The 22,568-nt window shown below is 44.8% G+C and overlaps 1 protein-coding gene across 1 annotated transcript in view; it reads right to left on the bottom strand.

The window, feature by feature from the left end:
- LOC138293867 (guanylyl cyclase C-like) overlaps positions 1-22,568 on the bottom strand; it is a 695,267-nt gene that overhangs the window by 11,577 nt on the left and 661,122 nt on the right. Inside the window, exon 27 of the mRNA XM_069233168.1 lies at positions 21,040-21,116. Coding sequence (XP_069089269.1) covers positions 21,040-21,116 — 77 coding nt within the window. The remainder of the gene's footprint in view (positions 1-21,039; positions 21,117-22,568) is intronic.

The raw sequence follows: 22,568 nt of genomic DNA, 5'->3' as shown, positions 1-22,568 counted from the left end.
ACAACCAAGGGAGAACAAACAAGCCCAGTGGATGGACTCAGAGAGGCCCAACCAGAAAGAGGAGACACCAACAGAAGAACTCAGAAATATAAAACCTCCAGACCATCAAATGGAGACAAACAGGAAACCGGTCCCAGAGAAGGGAAAAACCAAAGGAGACAGAACTGTGGGGAACAGACCCTACCTGTCCCTCCACCCCTGAGAAAGGAAGCCAGGATGAGCGGGCCCATGCCAGAGCTACCAGAAACACTGAAGCCCCCACTTCCGAATCCCTAATCAGAAAACTTCAGAAGGAAAGGGAAGAAAGGGAAAGGTGAAAAAGCAACAGAAGACCCACTAGCCAGGGACAGGACAGAACATCCCCGGCCCCTCCGCAGAGTGCTTCCTTGCAACCCCGAAGCACACAAAAGGACCTTTCTCCTGCCGCACCTGCAACTTCTCCTGCGACAGAACGGCGAAGCCAACAACAAGAACTTCCAACACCAACCACCTGAACTGCATCCTCATCAACACACGCTCCGCACGAAAACACGCCATTGAACTCTGGGACTTACTCGACACCACTGCCCCTGACGTGGCCTTCCTGACCGAAACCTGGTGGAACGACTCCTCGGCCCCGGACATCGCAATCGCCATACCGGAGGGATACAAAATCACCAGAAGAGATCGAACCAACGGAATCGGCGGCGGAATAGCCATCGCCCACAAATCTACCCTTAAAATCCACACCCACACGGACGACACCCTCAAGACAGCCGAACACCTCCACTTCCAGATCCACACGGACCCCAACACGACCCTCAGAGGAACCCTCATATACCGCCCTCCAGGACCAAGAGCCCCCTCCAGCGACACCGTCGCCGACCTCGCGAGCACCCACGCCCTCGCTTCCCCAGACTACATCCTCCTGGGAGATCTAAACTACCATCTGGAAAATAACAACGACGTCAACACCGCATCACTGACCTCCAACCTCCTCAACCTCGGACTCCGTCAACTGGTCAACACTCCCACCCACATCGCCGGACACACTCTTGACCCCCTCTTCACCTCAAGCAACCACATCTCTTTCAGCCACACCTCCGAACTCCACTGGACCGACCATCACTGTGTCCACTTTTCCTTTACGAAAATCACCGAACACCACCGCATCCCTCTACCTCCTCACCGCCGCTGGGGAAAAATCACCCAAGACCAACTAACCAGCACCCTCGTCAAAAACCCAGCACCCGACTCAACCGACCCGAGCACTGCCGCCATCAACCTCCATCAATGGATCCTCGACTGCGCCAACACCTTAGCCCCACTCAAGAAACCCACCGCCAACCAAGGAAAGAAAAAACCAGCCTGGTTCACAGACGAACTGACCGCCTCCAAAAGCCTCTGCCAGAAGCTCAAGAAGAAGTGGATCTTAGAGCGCACACCCGACAACCTCGCCTCCCTCAAAGACGCCAACCGTGAACACCACCAACGGATCTGAGTCGCCAAGCGCACCCACTTCGCTGAACGCAGCAACAACAACGCCCACGACTGCAAAGAACTCTTCGGCATCGTGAAGGAACTCTCAAACCCCAACTCCAACGACATCCCGCCCTCCCAGAAACTCTGCGACGACCTCTCCACCTTCTTCCACCAGAAAATCACAACCATCCACGACAGCTTCAACGCCACTCCGCCGCCAGACCCCACCCCTGACATCTCCACAGACGCCTGCCGCCTCACCGCCTGGACCCACGTGGACGACACCAAAACAATAACAACCATGAACACCATCCGCTCAGGCTCCCCCACGGACCCATGCCCACATCACGTGTTCAACAAAGCCAACGCCATCATCGCCCCCAAACTCCGCAAGATCATCAACCTCTCCTTCGACTCCGCCACCTTCCCAGACAGCTGGAAACACGCAGAAATCCAACCCCTCCTCAAGAAACCCAAGGCTGACCCCAACAACCTCAAAAATTTCCGACCGATCTCTCTCCTCCCTTTTCCAGTAAAAGTCATCGAGAAGATCGTCAACACACAGCTCGCCAACTTCCTCGAAGACAACTCCATCCTAGACCCCTCTCAATCCGGTTTCAGACGAAACCACAGCACCGAGACTGCACTCCTCGCCGCCACAGATGACATCAGAACTCAAATGGACAACGGCGAAACCTCGGCCCTCATCCTCCTCGACCTATCAGCCGCTTTTGACACAGTCTGCCACCGCACCCTACTGACCCGCCTCCATGAAGCCGGCATCCAAGATAAAGCCCTCAACTGGATCTCATCCTTCCTCTCCGACAGAACCCAGAGAGTCCGACTCTCCCCTTTTCGCTCCAAAGCCACCAACCTCATCTGCAGCGTCCCCCAAGGCTCCTCCCTCAGCCCTACGTTGTTCAACGTCTACATGGCCCCCCTCGCTAAACTGGCCCGCCAACATCACCTCAGCATCATCTCCTACGCCGACGATACCCAGCTCGTCCTCTCCCTGACCAAAGACCCACTCACCGCCAAAACCAACCTCCACGAGGGACTAAAAGCCATCGCCGAGTGGATGAACGACAGCCGCCTGAAGCTCAACTCCGACAAGATGGAAGTCCTCATCCTCGGGCGCACCCCTTCGGCCTGGAACGACTCCTGGTGGCCCACCGACTTCGGACCCCCACCCACCCCAGCCAGCCACGCAAGAAACCTCAGCTTCATCCTGGACTCCGCCCTCACCATGTCCAAACAGGTCAGCGCCGTCTCCTCTTCCTGCTTCAACACCCTTCGAATGCTCCGCAGAATTTTCAAGTGGATCCCAACAGGAACCAGAAAGACGGTGACCCAAGCCCTCGTCAGTAGCAGACTTGACTACGGCAACGCACTCTACACAGGCATCCCAACAAAAGACATCAAACGACTCCAGCGTATCCAAAATGCATCCGCCCGCCTGATCCTCGACATACCCCGCCGATGTCACATCTCCCCTCACCTGAAGGACCTCCACTGGCTCCCCGTGGACAAGAGGATCACCTTTAAACTCCTCATCCACGCTCACAAGGCTCTACACAACACCGGACCTACCTACCTCAACTCCAGACTCAACTTTTACGCCCCCACTCGTCAACTCCGCTCTGCCAATCTCGCCCTCGCCATCGTCCCCAGGATCCAGCGCAAGACCTCCGGCGGCAGATCCTTCTCCTTCCTCGCCGCCAAGACCTGGAACTCTCTCCCCACCTCACTACGCCAGACCCAGGACCTCTTGACCTTCAGGAGACTCCTCAAGACCTGGCTCTTCGACCGCTAACAGCTCACCCCCCCCCCCCCAGCGCCTCGAATCCCTGACGGGTACATAGTGCGCTTTACAAATGTATTGATTGATTGTATTGATTGAACATCCATTGCCCACGCTGAAGGCTTCCACTGCCCATAGCAACAAGCAGAGATGAAGAGATGGGAGGGAAGGTGCAAACAAATACACCACAGGACATCCCATCTCAGACAGAACTGACCAAACAACACGGGTGAAGGATAAAGTCGTGGGGGAGGGAAACGCCCTGCCAAACCAGTCTGCAGGAAGGGACAGGAGACCCCGATTAGAAAGGACCACCAGAGAAGATGGCCAGGCACCAAAAGAAGAGGCAATCCAAAATGACCTTTAGGGACTGAACACCATCCACCCTTGGTGGTCGTGAAAAGGCTATGCTGAGGGACAGGCAGACTGGAGCAAGGTGGGAGCAAGACCACCTGTAGCAGAATGCATGAAAAAGGACAGAAGAGCCAAATGGACAGTCCTGACACCCTCCAGTTGGTGGACCATACACACTGAACAGAAGACCAAAGACCCCGGCCAGAAGGGAGGACATCCCGGCATCCTGTGTTCACCAACAGGTGGAGGACACAAAGAGGCCTCCTGAAAAAGATGAAAGGGCTCCAACCACCAAGCCCCGTCCTGCTGCAAATCCTCCGAAACCACAAGAGGAAGAGACAAAGCCAGCGAGGCAGGATCCAAGTACTGAAGGAGTATAAGTTCAAGTTGAGTCGAAACCAGGGACCCAAAAAAATTTAAAAAAACATTGTCCGCCAATACTCCCAGAACTCTCACCCAATCTGGACCCGGAGAAGGGAAGTCATCTGGAGAGGCACAACTGGAGACCAAATCAGCTGCAGCCTGCTGACCAGAAAGGAAATCACCAGCAGAACAGAGCTGACTCAGGCACCTTAAAGACCCTATTCAGCACATAGACTGTGCAGCGGCAATGAGGAAACTGAGAGATGTTGATGTGTAGACCATCAAAGGAACATGGACCATCGCCCAACGAGAAACCTCAGAAAGCCTGCAGGAGAGGCATATGGAAGAACACACCCTGCAAAGCAATTGGTACCTACAAGGTACTTAGAGAACCCAGAGAAATGAACAGTCTTGCACAAGGAGGAGCCGCATGAGAGCAAGCACCACAGGATAGCCACCCAAGATCCGCTGCACAAAAAAAGACAAAGGAGGACTCTCCCTACCCTCTCTTGGCTGTAGGGACAGGAACAATTGCAAAGCTGCCCCCAACAGGATGGGAGTAGGGAAGCACCCCGAAATCTGGGGCAGGGAGGTGAAGTAGGGAGATTACCGGTGCCAAACCAAGTCCAGAACCCAGCGCTTGGTGACAGAGAATATAATTAATATTTGTATATTCTGAATGTTGAATCTGCATAGAAAATGAGTTAACGTAGAAAATTAATACACAAGTTTGAAAATGTGCCTACTTGAGTGACCATTAATAATCACAAAGTATACTTATTAACAGCTTATTATTGTAAAATGTTGAGCTTATATTTAGATTAATGTAGTGATATATCATATTAATGGTTATGTATTATGTATCAGTGCCTTAATTGAGCGAGGTCTTGGGCCTAGTTACACGTCCTCATGTCAAGTTGCATTGCTTGGACGAATCATAAAATAGTTGCTTAGAGAATTAAATTGTGATTTTCCACTGCGTTGACCAAATGCTAGTAGCTGAAATTCTTTCCCATGAGAACTGCTTTCTAGAATACGTTGTACTAGCTATAGATACTTTGTATAACTTAATGTGTGTAAAGGCAAGGTTCCCAGGAGTGAACAATGGAAGCACTGACCGGAGTATGAGCTGATACAATATTGTTACCCGACAAGCACAAGGATGGGAACAGGAGAAGAGGAGCCAATCATCGACATGTGAACACTGAGTTTAGTAAATTCTTAGATTTGAGTTCCTATTTTAATTGAACTAAACGCAAACGTACGATTCTTTGACCAATAGCAACGTGGGAAGTAGTTTTAGGGAATCAGACTGTACCGAGAGGAGAGAGCCATATTCTTTCCAAACCTGCACAGAGGAAAGAGGCCATTCTCCCCGTTTTTCCTAACTGTCTTCAGAGGATAGTTATTATTCTTTCTGAACTGCATGAAGAGACATTTTCTATCTTGAACTTTAATGCTGAATTCCAATGCTTTGCTGACCGAACAAGATGTCCAATTGACAAAGATGGTTACTGCTTGCTGAACCATACTCAGGCAAGGTATAAGGTGATGTTACTGATTATTATGTCTATTTGCTTTTGTCCTTAGGTACCAACCGCTAATTTTGATAGAGTCATAGTTAGATGTTTTCCAAATCTGTGTTGACTAAATTGCTTTGCATGAAGCCCAAACATACTATTCTAATCAGAAGGTTAGTTAGGATACTCCTAATGATGCTTGCTAAAGATTAACAACAGTTGATGTCTTTTCTTTGCTGAATCTATATGTATGCCATTTCGTTTGCACAGTTATTCTTGCCATTGACATGTTCTGTAACTTTAGAATGTGTAGTGGGCCAAGCTTTGATTAATTTCGATTCTTTAGGAGATTTGGTCAACCAGTATTGTTTCTGTATGTTTATCATTTGATTTTGGGACTAAGTTATGTGATTTTAGCATTGTTAATATAGGGAAATAAACATTCTAACTTTTACATAGAGGTGTGGTTATTCATGTCCAAGAGGTCACGGTGACTGGAAATTATTGACTCCCAAGGTTATTGTTGTTATTGATTGGTATTGCTATTGATTTGTTTTAGGATAGGGTCTTATGGTGGGAACTACTTTAAACGCAGTCAAGAGATCTATCGAACCTCTAACGCGTCCCTTTATAATCTAACCATAAGAAACCAAATACGGTTCGGCACGCTAACAGTGATGGTAGCAGAGTATGATGGTTAGTTTCCTTAAGAGCCCATCATAAATGCCTGATACAAGGTGAGTCCCTTAAAGTGAAAACAATTTGCAGAGAGTTTGGATTTTCAGATTTGATGATACAAAGTGGAGAGAAAATGTATCCCTAAGAATGACTTTCCCATAACCTTGGAGTTTGCCGATGATTGTTTGAGGATGTTCTGGGTGTTCTAGTGACAGTGTGAATGAAGTAGAGCTTATGCAAATCGCAGGTGAATTGTGATGTTTGTGAAGGTTTAGGAAGTTTGCATACTCCAAATGAAGTTGTAGAAGGAGTTTGCGTACTCCGAAGTGTGAGAGTAGGGAAGTCGTCAAACTTCACATGTGTGTGGCACTTTGTGCTTAAAAATTGTCCACGTGGTTGTTGGTATATGGACCCTGCGAGGTCTAAGACTCTGCAGTATACTGGAAAGTGTAGGAGACACTTGGGTTTTGTTTGTAATTTGTCTGGTTTAGTAGGTTGATCAGGCATGGTCAACAAGTCAGAGTGTGAGTCAAAGGGAGTGAAAGAATTTTCGACTGAGATCTGGAGAGTCCTATGTGCTCCAGGGCAGACCCACTGATCAGCGGAGAGTAAAATTTGTGGGTCAAGTTTTGCTTGTGAATCAGGGAAACTGAGAAAGAAGGAGCAGCTGCTGGAGCGAAAGGCCATCAGTGAAAAATCCATAAGGTTTCTGAAGCGATTATGTTACCCTACCTGTACTAAACGGACAAATTGGGTTTTGATTTTGTTTAGTGCTTGCAATAATTTTGCATTAGTTGGGTGTGAATCTGAGTTTAGGAGGACAAGCCGCAAGACTGTGTCAGCCGCTGTACGTGTGAGTGTGACGTCATTGGAGCGCACTGGGATAGGTTGGTTAGTGAGAAGGGCTCTGCACGGATTGTCCGGCAACCGTGAAGTGCAATTGGTGGAGAAGGTTGGTGAAAAGGATTCTGGGATTGAAAGTCACTTCTTGATTTGATTTGATTTGAATTAGGTCATAGAAATGAAAATGTTCAAAGCTTTAAAAAGTGCCTTATGGGGAGATACTTATATTACAATGAGTTTAGGGGATATTGCTCCGCCAGAAGGTACACCAGTTTACATTGGAATCGAAGCAAAGGGTGCTGTGCCATGTCTTTGGCTGATACAGTGGTGCAAAGTGACAGAGAAAGATGGGAGTTTAGCATTTCCTTCCCATGGAACATTTAATTTGAGGAGCTTAGAGAATTTGAGGAGGGTGCTATACGATTTGAAACCTCTTCCGAGACCAGCACAGTTCGAGGCATTAGCAATCTGGGAATTAGTAGCCAGACAGCAACAGCAACAGAAATTTGAGAGGAGAATGAGAAAGGCAGAAAAGACACTACCGGATGCTAGATGGGACAGTGATCAGAAATTTTGGAGAACGAGACTTTACAAGGAATTAAGTTGTTTCCTGCAATTACACAAGACAATGAGAGAGAAGAAAGGAAAGCTACGAGAATGACAAACAGAAGTCCCTCCGAGAGTAGGGTTAGGAGATCAAAAGAGTCTAGGAGATCTTTAACACTTGAGCAAGAATCATGTTGATGAGTTCATTTTACAGTTACTGAGAAATCGTCCCGCACCATATGTAGCACAAGAGAGCAGTCCGAGCACCAGTGTAAACCCTTTGGCAGCAACACGGGTTAACATGACGACGAGTCCAGTGCAGATTAATCCTAGTCTGACACAAAGCCCAATGCAGAACAGTCTTAACGTACCTACTACTTCAGCAGCTCAAAATTCAATGCCACAGCTGAATGTCCAGAGAATTTACCCTGATGTACCCATTGTGGAAACTGCCACAAACCTAATAGTGCCAACAGGACAGGTTTTCCCGAAACCAACATTGGTACAGACAGAGCCAACTCCACTCTTACTGCCCCAAGTGCAGCCACAAGCAATGCCAAGGTACACTCCTATAACAGACAGATATGTTTGTACTGATAAGTCAGAACACAGGAATCATGCACCCACAGAACCCGAATGTTAAACCAAATCCAGATGCTGTGTCTGTACCCGTTACAAGTGGTCCAGTCATGCCATTGTATACACAAGGAAGTAACAGTACAGGTGGACATGGAGTCCTGAGTCAGAATTCAATGAGGGGAGGACTTAATGAGAATGCTTGTATAGTCTCTCATGTAGGACAGACCTTTGACGGAACAGGATCATTGTTGGACCTTAGTCCCTTCGTAGTTCATCCGAATGCTGGAAACATGTCAAACATCAATCATATCCTGAAGTTACTGACACCGCAGTCTCCAAACTTAGCTGTACAGCCGTTGCCAAATACTCAGCCCAACAACGTTTCACTGTAAGGTTTGACTGCCCAACAATTGACTGAGTGGTTAGATAAGCTGAATACCCTGCAAAGTGCTCCTAGGGGAGAGGAGTACTTGAACTATACTAGACTAGGGATGGAAGCTTATTGAATGAACTCTGGGTGAGCCTATTGAAGGAACCATGGGTGTGAAAAGACTCAAATCCTATACCGAAGCAGAATTGAGATATTGTGCCTGAAAATTACAAGAGAAGCAAGCGAGATACATCAAAAGCTAGCAGACTTAAAAGAGAGATACGGCATAGAAATAGAGAAAACACTTGAAAAGGAGTTACAGGCTAGACTTCGACCCAAAAGATTTTGAACGCATGAGAAATGCAGGGATGACGGCACACATTAGTAAGTTACTTCAAAGTGTCCAGACATGGGGAGCATTAGGCAAGTGGGAAGACAGATGGGTAAAGAAGAGAGATAAAAGGAAAAGGGATTCTGCGAATCTTACTGCGAATGTGCAGCAGATTGAGGACCCGGTAAAGATTTTACCAATGAGAGAGATTCCAGGAGGGAATTTTGTTCACGTCCCTTGGAGCAGAAGTGACATTCTGTCCTTTACAAATGATTATCCGAGGTTGAGATCAGTAGAATGGTACCAGCAGACAGACAGGTTTGTAAAACTTGCTAAATTCCTGTGGGAAGATTTGAATACTCTGCTAGAAATAGTAGTTCCAGAAAACTTAAGTATTGAGTGGAAGAGGAGCGTAGATTGGCCAACAAAGGAACCGAGAGAGATCCGATTACAGGTGCACCATCTCCCGAGGTGATGAAATAATACTATAAAGTGATTGAATTTTTGAAAACGAAAATTTCGCCCCAAAACACTGACTGGCAGAGAATAGACAGGAAAGCCGAGGAAGCGAGAGAATCAATACATGCGTACTATGACAGATTGTTGCAGCCATTTAAGCATTACTGTGGTACAGAAACCATTGAGCCGAAAGACATGATTCATTTTGTGTTCAGATTTGTGAAAGGATTGAGACCCGAAATTAGCCAGATGATTAAGATTCATTTGATTTGCTGGCAAGCAAAGCCGATTGATGTGGTATTGCAATATCCAAAATACTGTAGTGACAAGATTGAATTGAAACAGAGAAAGCTGAAAGAAAAGGCGATTGTGATGCAGATCAGAGCAGCATGAACAGGGACACAGGGAAATTTTCCACAACAGCAGTAGCAGTGAAATGTGGTATTTCAAAATCAAGCGAGAGGTGAAGGTCGTGGAGGAATGGTAAATGGAAACCGTGGTGCCAATTTAGGTACTGTAGTGGTGCAGAATGATGTGCAGGGAATGAAGAGATTGTTGCCATGTCACGCTTGCGGAGAAATTGGACATTGGAAGTGGGAGTGTCCTATGAGGGTACAGGAAGGTGTTGTTCCGCGAACAAGTGACATCAATTCGTTCCAAAACATGAGAGGACCAAGAATGAGGGGTCATAACCCGAATTTCCAAAGTAATGTGAGTCAAATGCAACATTTCCAACCCATGTAACAGGTGCAAATGCCACGTGTGCTGATGACACAGTCACAGCCAATGTAACAGCAGGTTCAAATGGTACCTAGACAGCAAATCCAGATACCTCAAGCCCCAATGGAGCAGCAGCAGGTAATTCTTCCTCAACAGGTCAACGGTTTAACCAGAGTAATAACACAGTACCCCAATTCTGTTACACAGTGAGAATGGAATAATCAATGATAGGATGAGCGAGAGTTCAGACGAAGAGGAATGTGTACTTGCAGCTTTCTTAGAAGTAGATCAGAAGGGTCCATATGTGAAGGGAAAAGTAATGGGTCACAAGGTTTCATTCTTGGTTGACACAGTACACAGGAGCTACACGCTCTACAGTGAAAACTGCAGACATTCCAAACTTGTCTGTTTCAGGAAACAATGGTCCAAAGTGTAGGAGTAGTGAATCAGTATCAGACCAACCAATTACACAACTAGTTCAGTTTAAAATTGGCAACTTCAAAGGATTACACAAATTCATAGTCTGTGACTCAAGTCCGGTATCCCTACTGGGAAGAGACTTGCTGTGTAAAATAAGATGCTCGATTACTTGCTCAAATGATGGAATTGAGATACAGACGAACAGTGATGATGAGGATGACCCAGCTCCAGAGACAGAGTGTGAGATAATAAATGAGGAGTACCCTCTGATTGGTTTCTTTCCGGTTTTCACAGTGAAGGATCTTCCTCCTGACTTACAAGGAACAGTTAAAGAGAGAGTGTGGAATTTGACAGGGAAAGAAATTGGCCTGATAGAGGGAGTTGAGCCTGTTGAGGTTCCAGTAAAGCCAAACACAATTTTCCCCCAGATTCCCCAGTACCACATGACTCAGGACATTATTGAAAAGGTTGCTCTGATAATTGCAAGATTTGTAAACCAAGGGGTTTTTAAAGAAGTATTAAGCAGCCCATATAATTCACTGATAATGGGATTGAGAAAGCCCTGTGGGAAAGTTCAGGTTGTCCAGGATTTGAGAAAGATAAAGGACATTGTCATTAAAAGTTGTCCTGTAGTGCCAAATCCAGTCACAATTCTTTTTCAGATTCATTGGGATGCTGAATGGTTCACGTTTATAGACTTGTCACAAGCATTCTTTTCTGTGCCTCTTCATGAGGATAGTCAATTTCTCTTCTGTTTCAATTTTTTAAATCTAGTTTACTGTTGGTGTAGAATTCCTCAGGGGTTTTCAGAATCACCTTCAATATTCAATCAGATCTTGAAAAAGAACCTGGTCATTGGAAATGCCTTTCCAACTAACATTGGTACAGTACATTGATGATTTGTTGATTGCCTCCAAGACAAGGGAAGAGTGCAAATATGACATGATTGCCTTGCTGAATCATTTGGGAAAGAATGGTCAGAAAGTGTCCCCAACTAAATTACAGTACTGTTAGAAAGAGGTGAAATATTTGGGTCACCAGATTGAGAAGAGAAGTAGGAAAATATCCAGAGAGAGAGTCACAGCCATATTGCAGATGAGTCTCTCAGCCACCCAGAGAGATGTCAGGATGTTCTTGAGAATGGTAGGCTACTGTCGCCAGTGGATTCTCAACTTTCAGTCATTTCGAAGCCATTGCAGAAGATGACTCACAAAGATGTCACTGATCCCCTAGTGTTAGATCAAGCGTGTATGAAAGCATTTTCTGAATTAAGCGAGAGTTTGTGCAAAGCCCCGGAATCGGGAATGCCTGACTACACAAAGCCCTTCATGTTGTTTTGTCATGAGCTTGATGCATGTTCTTTCCATGTTTTGACTCAAGTCCATGGAGGTGTAAACCACCCAGTAGCCTATTTTTCAGCTACTTTGGACCCAGTTGCAACAGCTTTACCAGGCTGTTTGCGTTCAGTCGCTGCAGTTGGACTAAGCCTTGCACAATGTGAGGGCATTGTGATGGGACATCCCCCGACTATAATGGTCCCTCACTCCACTGAAATTTTACTTACATAAACACAGAAGCAGTATTTGACAGGCACCAGGCTGACTTGTTATGAAACAAGCATCCTGGGATCTCCTAATGTGTCCCTGAAAAGTTGACAGTGCTTATCCTGGCAACCTTACTCCCCCATGAAAATGTTGAAATTGAAAAAGTGGAAGACATGGAGCATGATTTTCTTGAAGTAACTGATCAGTGCATAAAATCGAGACCTGATATTAGAGACACCTGATTGGAACAAAATGACCAAATTATTTTTGTTGATGGATCCTGTTTAAGGGACAATGCGAGAATACTGAGAGCAGGATATGCTGTGTGCACGATTTCTGGCATACTTGAAGCGTTCTGGCTTCGAGAAGTATACTCCTCACAGGTAGCGGAACTGGTACCCTTACTAGAGATTGGCGTGTTTCTGTGCAGCTTAAAATTACCATCTATATGGATAGCCCGTATGGATTGGGAATAGTGCATGATTTTGGCCAGTTGTAGTCTCAGAGAGGGTTCCTGACCTCTTCTGGTTCACCAGTAAGAAATGGTGAGAGAATTCAGGAGTTGTTGTAAGCTATCCAAATGCCTGAAAAGATCACAGTGGTGAAATGCAGTGCACATCTGAAATCGCAAGATTTTGTGTCAATGAGAAATGGATATGCAGATCAAGTCGCAAGGTTTTGCGCATTGAACTGTATATCATTCAAAGATAAATGGGAATTGTTACCTGAGGAAGATGAGACATGTCCAAGTCATGCATTACATGTTATAGATACCTTGGAAGAGCTGAGAACATTGCAAAATAATGTTGTAAGGGAGGAGAAAAGGTCATGGGCCAAAATGAAATGTGTACAGTGACAGGATGAATTGTCAACTTCAGAAGAAGGTCAATTAGTACTGCCGAACAGTTTTTTAACTCAAATGGCTAGATATTATCATGGTCAAGCACATGTTGGGAGGGATGCAATGATTTGATTGTTCAAACAGAATTGTTTCAATCCAAAGTTTAGACAAGTTGCTGAAGCAGTTTGCCATTGTTGCTTCATATGTAAACAGATGAACGCAGGTAAAGGGACAGTAGTCAATTTGAGCCACATTGGAAGAGCTGGACGTCCATTCAGCAGGATGCCAATGGATTTTATGAGATGCCTGTGTGTGGAGGATTGAGATATGTGTTGGTGATTGCATTTTTAGTCATTGGATTGAAGCTTACCCTACACGAAGGAATGACAGTCTCACAGTAGCAAAATTACTGCTTAGGGAACTGATCTCAATTTTTAGGTTTCCGATCTCTTTAGAATCAGATAGAATAAGTCACTTCAACAATAAAGTTAGATTACTACGTTCAGCCTTAAACATTGTGCAGAAGTTGCATTGTAGTTACCGCCCTGAAGCATCAGGACTAGTGGAACAGATGAATGGTGCCTTGAAATCAAGAATGGTGGAGATGTGTGAACCCACAAATCTGAAATGGCCCGACCCACTACTGTTGGTCCGACACACTACTGTTGGTTCTGATGACAATGAGAAACACACCTGACAGGAAGACAGGGCTGCCACCGCATGAGATCCTTATGGGCAGAGCAATGAGGCTGTCAGCAGTTCCTGCAAATGTTCTTGTGAACATAACAGATGATATGGTATTGGACTACTGCAAGGGTCTGGCTAATGTGGTTCGCTCTTTCTCTGATCTGGTGGAAGCCACCACACTGCAACCGTCTCAAGATCAAAGACACAACCTGAGAGCTGGTGACTGGATTGTGGTTCGCTCTTTCTCTCATCAGGTGGAAGCCACCACACTGCAACTGTCTCACGATTAAGGACACAACCTGAGAGCTGGTGACTGGGTTGTGATCAGAAAACACGTGAGGAAGATGTGTTTGGAGCCTCAGTGGAAAGGCCCTTTCCAGGTATTTTTTGATCACTACCACAGCCCAAATTGGATCCACGCAAGCCATATGAGAAAAGTGGCATTTCCTCTAGACAATGAAGAAGAGTTGTTGAGAGTACCAACAACAACCAGACCAAACTCAGAGCCGGAAAGAAGAGGAACTGAGAGCGGATCTAAGCAACTTGAGAACGATTCAGCCACTCCTGTGAGAGAAGAAGGAGAAGACCTACAGGGGAGTGAAAGTGAACAAATCTCAATTGAGGCCACAAGAGAGTCTAGTCAGAGGAGGGCTCTCCCAGACGTAGATGATCTTGAGAGACAAACAGAGCAAATTACAGTCCCCGAGGGGGAAGGAGTTGGGGCGGATCAAAGCCGCTGTGGTCTGACTCCTCCTGAACCAGTTGCAGGTCTGTCAAGAGAAGGTCCTGTACAGCAAGAAGAAATTACAAGTTCAATACTGAAAAGAGCATCAACCAAAGGCCCATTGAAAGGAGATAAGTGGCCGGAGTCACAAGCAAAGAGAAAAGAAGCAGTTACAGTGACAACTATTGAGGAGGAAGTGGATATGACAAGGAGAGAGAATCTGAGTGAAGGAGAGTTGAATGGAGATCGAAAGTTGAAAAGAAAGAGAATTGCAAGTCGAAGATACGCTGGTCCTGAATGGGCGTATTCAACAACAAGTTAATGGCAAAGAGAATTTTTGTCTTTTTGTTTTGATCAAGACATTCCAAGTCAATATTTTGGCACTTGAAGGAAACAAATGAACTGAACTGTTGAAACTATTGGGTGAGAGAAGTGCAAAGGAAAAGAGACTATTGAAAGTATCCGGAAAAGGCTTTGATAACCTGACTTGACAAAATTACCTGATTTGACAAGCTGCTAAACCGATTTTTACAAAAAGATCTGGGAAGTAAGACTGAAAGCTATAAATAATTGCTGAAAGAAGATTGAAGATTTTGTTTTTGATTTTTGCTGCATAGTTATTATTTTTCTCTTCTACTTTCTGATTCTTTACAGATCATGAGTAACATTAGCCAGTAGGGTAGGAAGAATAGGTGCTGTAAATACTTGAGTATTGGTTTGGTGATTGTGTGCGTGATATTGTGCCTGGTCTTGATTGTGGGAATGACTGTTCTTGACAAGAGCAAAGCCATCCATACTTCAGCTTTATAGACAACTACTGCAGTCACAGAAATAGAGAAGTTTAGGTTAGATGAGGAGTATCTGCACGTAGGTAATGCACAAGGAGAACTTTCTTCTAATGTTTTCTTTCGCTTATTGAGAGATTTTATTGAGACAATGGATGCGAGAAATTGTTATGTTTGCACGCAGATTTCTTCATTAGTCAAGGAAGAAGTTATCTATCATAGTTTGCCCCTCACTTATGGGATACGTTGTAGTCTGTTACTAACAAGATTTTATAACCAGGTGTACATCCAGTATTTCTACTCTAACTTTGAAGTTGTGTTTTTGTTTGTTCCTATAATTAGGTACCTGAGTAGAGCAGCTAAGCAGAACAATATAGAATTAGTGAGAGGATTCTTTGAGCCTACATTAAGCTTTGGCACTGCATACGCGCACAGAAACAATCTGACATGCTTGCTTACACCACTAGAAAAGAGCTTTTTAGATCAGACAGATGACAGGAGAAAGGAATTAAAGGAGAAGTTAGAAAACAGTTTAGAGAATATGACATTTAGGAATGATTATGCATTTAGTGAAATAAAAACACAAGGGAGGTTAGCTTTAGTTGTGAGACACGTAGGAAAGCTTTGCATTTATAGGCCTAAATCGAATACTGACACGTCGTTCGTGGGAACGAGTGAATGTAGACCTGTGTTTTTGTTTCAGAGTAAATGAACATTTATGTTGAATGGTCAGGATCCAGCGGGTCCTGAAATATATTACCTCTGTAGACCAAATGCTTATTACCGTCTCCCAGGGGGATGGTATGGCATATGTTATTTGGGGATAATTTTCCCAAAGATATTTCAACTTGATGACTTGAAAAGAGTACCGAAAATGACTGAGTTACATCACATTAAACAAAAGAGAGAGTCTCCTTCTAGCATAGTGGAAGATATATTTGGAGCAATGATTCCTTCAGTAGGAGTTGTTCTGAATTCTATAAAGATTCGAAAGTTGTCTACTATTTTGGATAACATGTTGATAAATGTTTCAGAAGCCATGATCCTAATGGATACAGAAATGGCTGCGGTAAGATCTATGGGCCTGATTACAACTTTGGAGGAGGTGTTAATCCATCCCAAATGTGACGGATATACAACCAGCCGTATTACAAGTTCCATAGGATATAATGGACTCGTAATACGGCTGGTGGTAAATCCGTCACTTTACCGTCACTTTTGGGACGGATTAACACCTCCTCCAAAGTTGTAATCAGGCCCAATGACTCTTTGGACACACCATAGGTTAGACATTCTTTTAGCAATGGATGGCGGAGTGTGCAAAATGCTGAATTTGAAGCATTGTTGTTCCTATATTCCTGATAATAGCAAAGAAATTAGAAGCTTACTTACTAATCTGACTAATGATTGTGCTGATTTGAAGGTGCTGAAAGAACCAGGTTTTTGGGAGAAAGTTGGCAATTGACTTGCTTCAGTGGGAAATTGTCTCACCAATATTGGGAAAGGGATAATAATGAAAATAATACAAGGGATATTGATTATTGTGATTTGCTTAATTGGAGCATGGGGAATTGTAAATTGTATCATGTGATTAAATCGAGGAAATTGAAAAATGATCAGGGGGGAAGAAATGAAAAGGGAAAATTCAAGGAGGGAACGAAGATTGAAAGGGATAGAGATGACAAATTGTAGTTGAAGCAGAAAAGTTGTGTGGGAAGATTTAAGTGTGATGACATATTTAGTCATCAGAGGAGGGACTGAAACGCTGAAATTTTACTAATGAATATTCATGTATTCTGAATGTTGAATCTGCATAGAAAATGAGTTAACATAGAAAATTAATGCACAAGTTTGAAAATGTGCCTACTTGAGTGACAACCAATAATCATGAAGTATACTTATTAACAACTTATTAATGTAAAATGTTGACCTTATATTTGGATTAATGTAGTAATATGTCATATTAATGATTATTTATTATATATTTTCTTTATTAATCATAGGCCTTACTTTAGCGAGGTCTTGGGCCTAGTTACACGGCCTCATGTCAAGTCACATTGCTTAGACTAATCACAAAATGGCTGCTTAGAGAATTCAATTGTGATTTCCATTGTGTTGACCAAATGCTAGCAGCTGAAATTCTTTCCCATGAGAACTGCTTGATAGAAAGTGTTGTACTAGCTATACTTTGTATAACTTAGTGTGTGTAAAAGCAAGTTTCCCAGCAGTGGACAATGGAAGTACTGACTGGAGAATGAGCCAATACAATATTGTTACCTGATGAGCACAACGACGGGAACAGGAGAAGAGGAGCCAATCATCGACATGTGAACAATGGGTTTAGTAAATTCTTAGATCTGAGGTTCTACTTTCATTGGACTAAACATAAACCTATGATTCTTTGACCAATAGCAACGTGGGAAGTTGTTTTAGGGAATCTAACTTAGCCAGACTGGACTAAGTGGAGAGAGCCATATTCTTTCCAAACCTACACAGAAGAGAGAGGCCATTCTCCCTGTTTTCCTAACCTGTCTTGAGAGGATAATTATTATTCTTTCTGAACTGCATGAAGAGAGATTTCCTGTCATGAACTTTAATGCTGAATTCTGATGCTTTGCTGACCGAACAAGATGTCCAATTGACGAAGACGGTTACTGCTTGCTGAATCATACTAAGGCACGGTATAAGATGATGTTACTGATTATTATGTCTATTTGTCTATTTGCTTTTGTCCTTAGGTACCAACCACTAATTTTGATAGAGCCATAGTTAGACTTTTTCCAAAATTGTGTTGACTAAATTGTTTTACTGGAAGCCCCAACATGATATGCTAATCAGAAGGTTAGTTAGGATGCTCACGTATGATGCTTGCTAAAGATTAACAAGAGTTGATGTATTTTCTTTGCTGAATCTAAATGTATGTCATTTCCTTTGCACAGTTATTCTTGCTATTGATTTGTTCTGTAACTTTAGAATGTGTAGTGGTCCAAGCTTTGATTATATTGCGATTCTTTAAGAGATTTGCCAACCAGTATTGTTTCTGTATGTTTATCATTTGATTTTGAGACTAAGGGGGTCATTCTGACCCTGGCGGCCGGTGACCGCCAGGGTCACCGACCACGGGAGCACCGCCAACAGGCTGGCGGTGCTCCCAAGGGCGGTTCAGCCGCGGTCAGAAAGGGTAAACCGGCGGTCTCCCATTGAATCCTCCATCCGCCGCCATGGGGATTCAGACACCCCCTACCGCCATCCTGTTCATGGCGGGAAACCCGCCATGAACAGGATGGCGATAGGGGGTGCCGCGGGGCCCCTGGGGGCCCATGCCAATGGCATGGGCACTGCAGGGGCCCCCGTAAGAGGGCCCCACAAAGTATTTCAGTGTCTGCTTTGCAGACACTGAAATACGCAACGGGTGCAACTGCACCCGTCGCACCCCTGCAACTACGCCGGCTCAATTCTGAGCCGGCGTCCTCGTTGCAGGGGCATTTCCGCTGGGCCGGCGGGCGCTCTTTTGGAGAGCGCCCGACGGCCCAGCGGAAATGTTTGAATGGCCGCCGCGGTCTTTTGACGTGGTGCGGTCATTTGTCGGCGGTACCTTGGCGGACGGCCTCCGCCATCCGCCAAGGTCTGAATGACCCCCTAAGTTACGTGATATTAGCATTGTTAATATCAGGAGATAAACATTCTAAATTTTACAAAAAGGTGTGCTTATTCATGACCAAGGGGTCATGGTGCGTGGAACTCATTGACTCCCAAGATTAGTGATGGTATTGATTGGTATTGCTGTTGTTTTGTTTTAGGATTGGGTCTTATGGTGGGAACTACTCTAAGCGCAGTCAAAAGATCCATCGAACCTCTAACACGTCCCCTTATAATCTAACAATAAGAAACCAAATAAGGTCAGATGCGCTAACACAATCACCACAGGCAAAGATGTCTGCACCTTGGGAGCGGAGGCATGGGAGCCACGGCCCATACCACCACTGCAATTTATCAAGCCTGAAACCAGCCAGGATAGCAACCCTCAGAAGCAGCAGGCGAGTGACTGTATTTGTTGTCCTTAAGAGTACTCAGTTCGGACTTAGATTAGTGTGCGTGACTGGCCTAGGTCAAGTTAATTTACCATGTAGCAGTACACCCGGTGGCTCCTTTTGACATCGCGAGCAGATTATGCCTTTTTTTGACTATGTCACTGTCACCCATAGGACGCTCTGCAATGCATAGAACTGTTGGTACCAGTCTTTAAAATGACCACAGAGCCTTCAAAAACATCCACAATGCCTTCAAGCAAGAGAACGCATTAACCATATTGCAGAAGGCATCACCTGAAACCTTACCCTCAGAAGATGGAGAGGGAGAATGCTTCACATATCCAATAGGTGTAAAGCAGAAAAGCAGGGACCAGGAATCCCAACAAAGACCTCCAAGATGGTGGACAGAAGGAGAACAAGGGACCAAACATACAAACAAAAGCCCCGCCGCAGATAAAGGGGGCCTGTCTCACCTGTAGGCTGGCAGAGAAGGGCAATGCAGATCTCTGCTGCACTGCTGAAAGCAGCCCCAGGAGAAGCATCACATTTCGGGAGAAATAAACCAGGCCAAGTAAAAGGCCGCTTTTAAGAGGACAGGTATGCAGTTCTGAAACTTCGTTAAATAATTTTACAATATCACATTCATTGCTTCACTAATACAATAAACCCAAACTTAACACCTCACCCGCAACCCCCCAACAATAAAATGCACCAAAGCATTCTTACCACTTTCAACCTTCACCATCCCTTTTCTTTCATCCACTGCCTTCCCCCCATGACTTAACCATGGCTCCCTGTGTCCCCCTGCCAAAGTTTACCCTGCATTGGGCCCAACGCGTTCCGGTCTCTCATGATGTTACTTCCTGCAACCGTCCTAAGCGACAAAATAAAGCCCCAGAACTGCAGACCACCAAAAAACATAACCCTATTAGACCAACATATAAAGGGTGGGCGGGAGGAACAGGGAAACAAATTAACACACACTCTTTACTGCAGGACCACAGCATCAGAATGATGAGAAAACACTCTCAGACTCCTAACTGCTAAACTAACCCCACCCCGCATGCAAACCAACCAATCGCCTACCCTTCGTGGCCTTGATTTCACCACCCACCCAAAGACACCCAGGGGTGGGCATCCTGTGGATGTCATCCCCAGGAACCCCCATTCTCTTTCAGGACACCCAGGAGAACAACAGAAACCCAGAGAGGCACTGCACTCCCTGCAACCCAGATGTGCTCCAAAATGCTGCCCACACCTCCGGTTGTAAAGATCAGGAAGAATGTCTCCTCGACCACTTGCAGGAGTGCTGCAATCCCGGCAAACGTCTGTGCGTTCAAAAGAGATGTCCACCACTGGTCTAGAGGCTCCCTGGTTCCGCACAAGCAAAGCCTCCCCCTATTGGGTGCAGGGCCTGCATTTGTACAGAATGCAGCAGCGAGTGCACCGCACTCGCCGAAACGGGAGGCGAAGGAGAGAAATAGAAGGTTAAAGGGGAGGAGCCTTTATGTTTTGGAAAGGGTTGGGAGAGCCATGGAGACCTCACGTTGTTCAGAATCTAAGCGAGAGGGATGAGGGGTAATGGCTTGTTAGGGAATGGTCCATTTGCAGTGCTTAAGTTGAGCCGCTGGTTGCAGGTGGGACTCACTGTCACTCATTTTTGGGAACTGGAATTTACTTTCTCTCATCAAACCATGACCCAGAGCAAAAGAGAGAAAAACACAAAAGGAAGAGAAAGAAGAAAAAACAGTGACAAAGAGAGAAGGAAGGACAATAAAAAATATGCAAGAGTGAAATAAACGGGCAGGGAGTGTATATAGATGGAAGAAAGAGATGAATTGGAATCAGTGCTAAGCTGCCTTGGCATTCAGCAATACCAACATAGGTCACCACCAACTGATGGCTTCTGAAACACTTATTAGTTTACAAACTAAGCACTGCCCGACTCTCACTCTCTCAAACAAGCATTAACCTCTACTTACGCAGAAGGTGGTGTCGGCAGATTGTACTCTTTGTCCTTCTCTCCTTTGAGCCAATATGTGGTCTCCAATCCTTTCCCCTGAAAGCAAAGAATTTTAGACTGTAAACACTGGCTAATAATACCTAGTACAGTTAAGGAGGCTTTAATTATGTGGATGTCACCACATACCCAATGGCGTGAGTATTTTCTTGGGTTAAGATTCAAAGCCAGTGCTATACCCGGAAAGTGCTATATTTCAGTCGATGTCTTCTGTTTGTGGGTTATGTGTAGGGATTACCTTTCCCATGTGTGTTGTCATTAGGTATGCCTTTATCTAACAAGATTTGTACTCATAACCTCTCTTCTGTCTCTAGAGTATTTTCTATAGGAAGCTCCCCCTTAAATATAGTGGCCCTTATAGAAAAGCTTCCCCTTACTCCTCTGTAATCTCTTTTTCTGAATGGTATATTACTTTTTCCTGAGTGACATTACCTTAACATGTTTCCTGTCCCTTCTCCAGGTAATCTACTTCTAGGCGGGTCACATAACCAAGGCTGTCACTTATAGATCAGCCTCACATTTCTCAGGTGAGTTTCCTGTACATAAGCCTTCTAGGGTTTGTATCCTGAAAGTAGGTCTCTTATCCCTCCAATGTGTTACTTGTAGATAGGTCTGCCCTCTCTTAGATGTGCTACCTTTAAGAGGTATCCACCTTCTGAGCAGTGTGGCCTTTATATGGTCATGTCCTGTATCATGTGTGATATTTGTATTTAGGTATCCTCACACTTAGGCATGTTAGATGTCAATAGATCATTCTTTCTCGCAGGCTGGCTTTCTGTTTGTAAAGATCTTCTATTCAGTACGTTCTTCTGGAAAGTTAGTCACTGCAGTCTAATGCGTGATTTCTTCACATTGGTTTCTTCTTTCAGTTGTGTGTCTTCAGGTAGGTCTCACCTCACTTGGGTGGGTAGCCTTGTGCTAAGTCTCTCTTCTCCCAGTTTTCTTATCTGTAGGTACATTCTCCCATCTTTCAGTTGCCTTACCTATAGGTAGATCTCTACTCTCTCTGGTGTGTTGATGTAGTCGATTGTGCTTCTTAAAGCATATTACCTACTGGAAGACTTCCCGTGAGGTGGGTCTTCTTTATCTCAGGTGTGTTGCCTTTAAGTAGGTGTCACCCCTGTCGGCTGTGTTACCATATGGAGGTCTTCCCTCTTTCTCAAGTAGGTATCTTCTCTCTCAAGTATGTTATGACCCACAGCTAGGTATCTCTTCTCTAAAAGTGCTGACTTCAAGATGCTTCTTCGCTTACTCTGGTGCGTTATACATAGGTAGCTTTCCCCTCTTTTATGTGTGTTGTCTATGGGTAGGTCTTTCCCTATGCAAGTAGGTTCTTCTCCCTTCAATAGGAATATCTCCTAGCACTTGAGTCTGTTACTATAAAAGTTGACCACTCTCAGGTGTTCTACAAGTATGTAGATATCACCTTTCTTTGGTGAACTACAAGTCCTCCTTTTGCTTTGATGTACTATGTGCAGAGGACTTCCTTTT

This window comes from Pleurodeles waltl, chromosome 4_2 (assembly GCF_031143425.1).
Source record: "Pleurodeles waltl isolate 20211129_DDA chromosome 4_2, aPleWal1.hap1.20221129, whole genome shotgun sequence".
Lineage (NCBI taxonomy): Eukaryota > Metazoa > Chordata > Amphibia > Caudata > Salamandridae > Pleurodeles > Pleurodeles waltl.
The sequence above is the reverse complement of the archived record's forward strand: the minus strand, read 5'-3'. Positions and strand labels throughout refer to the sequence as shown.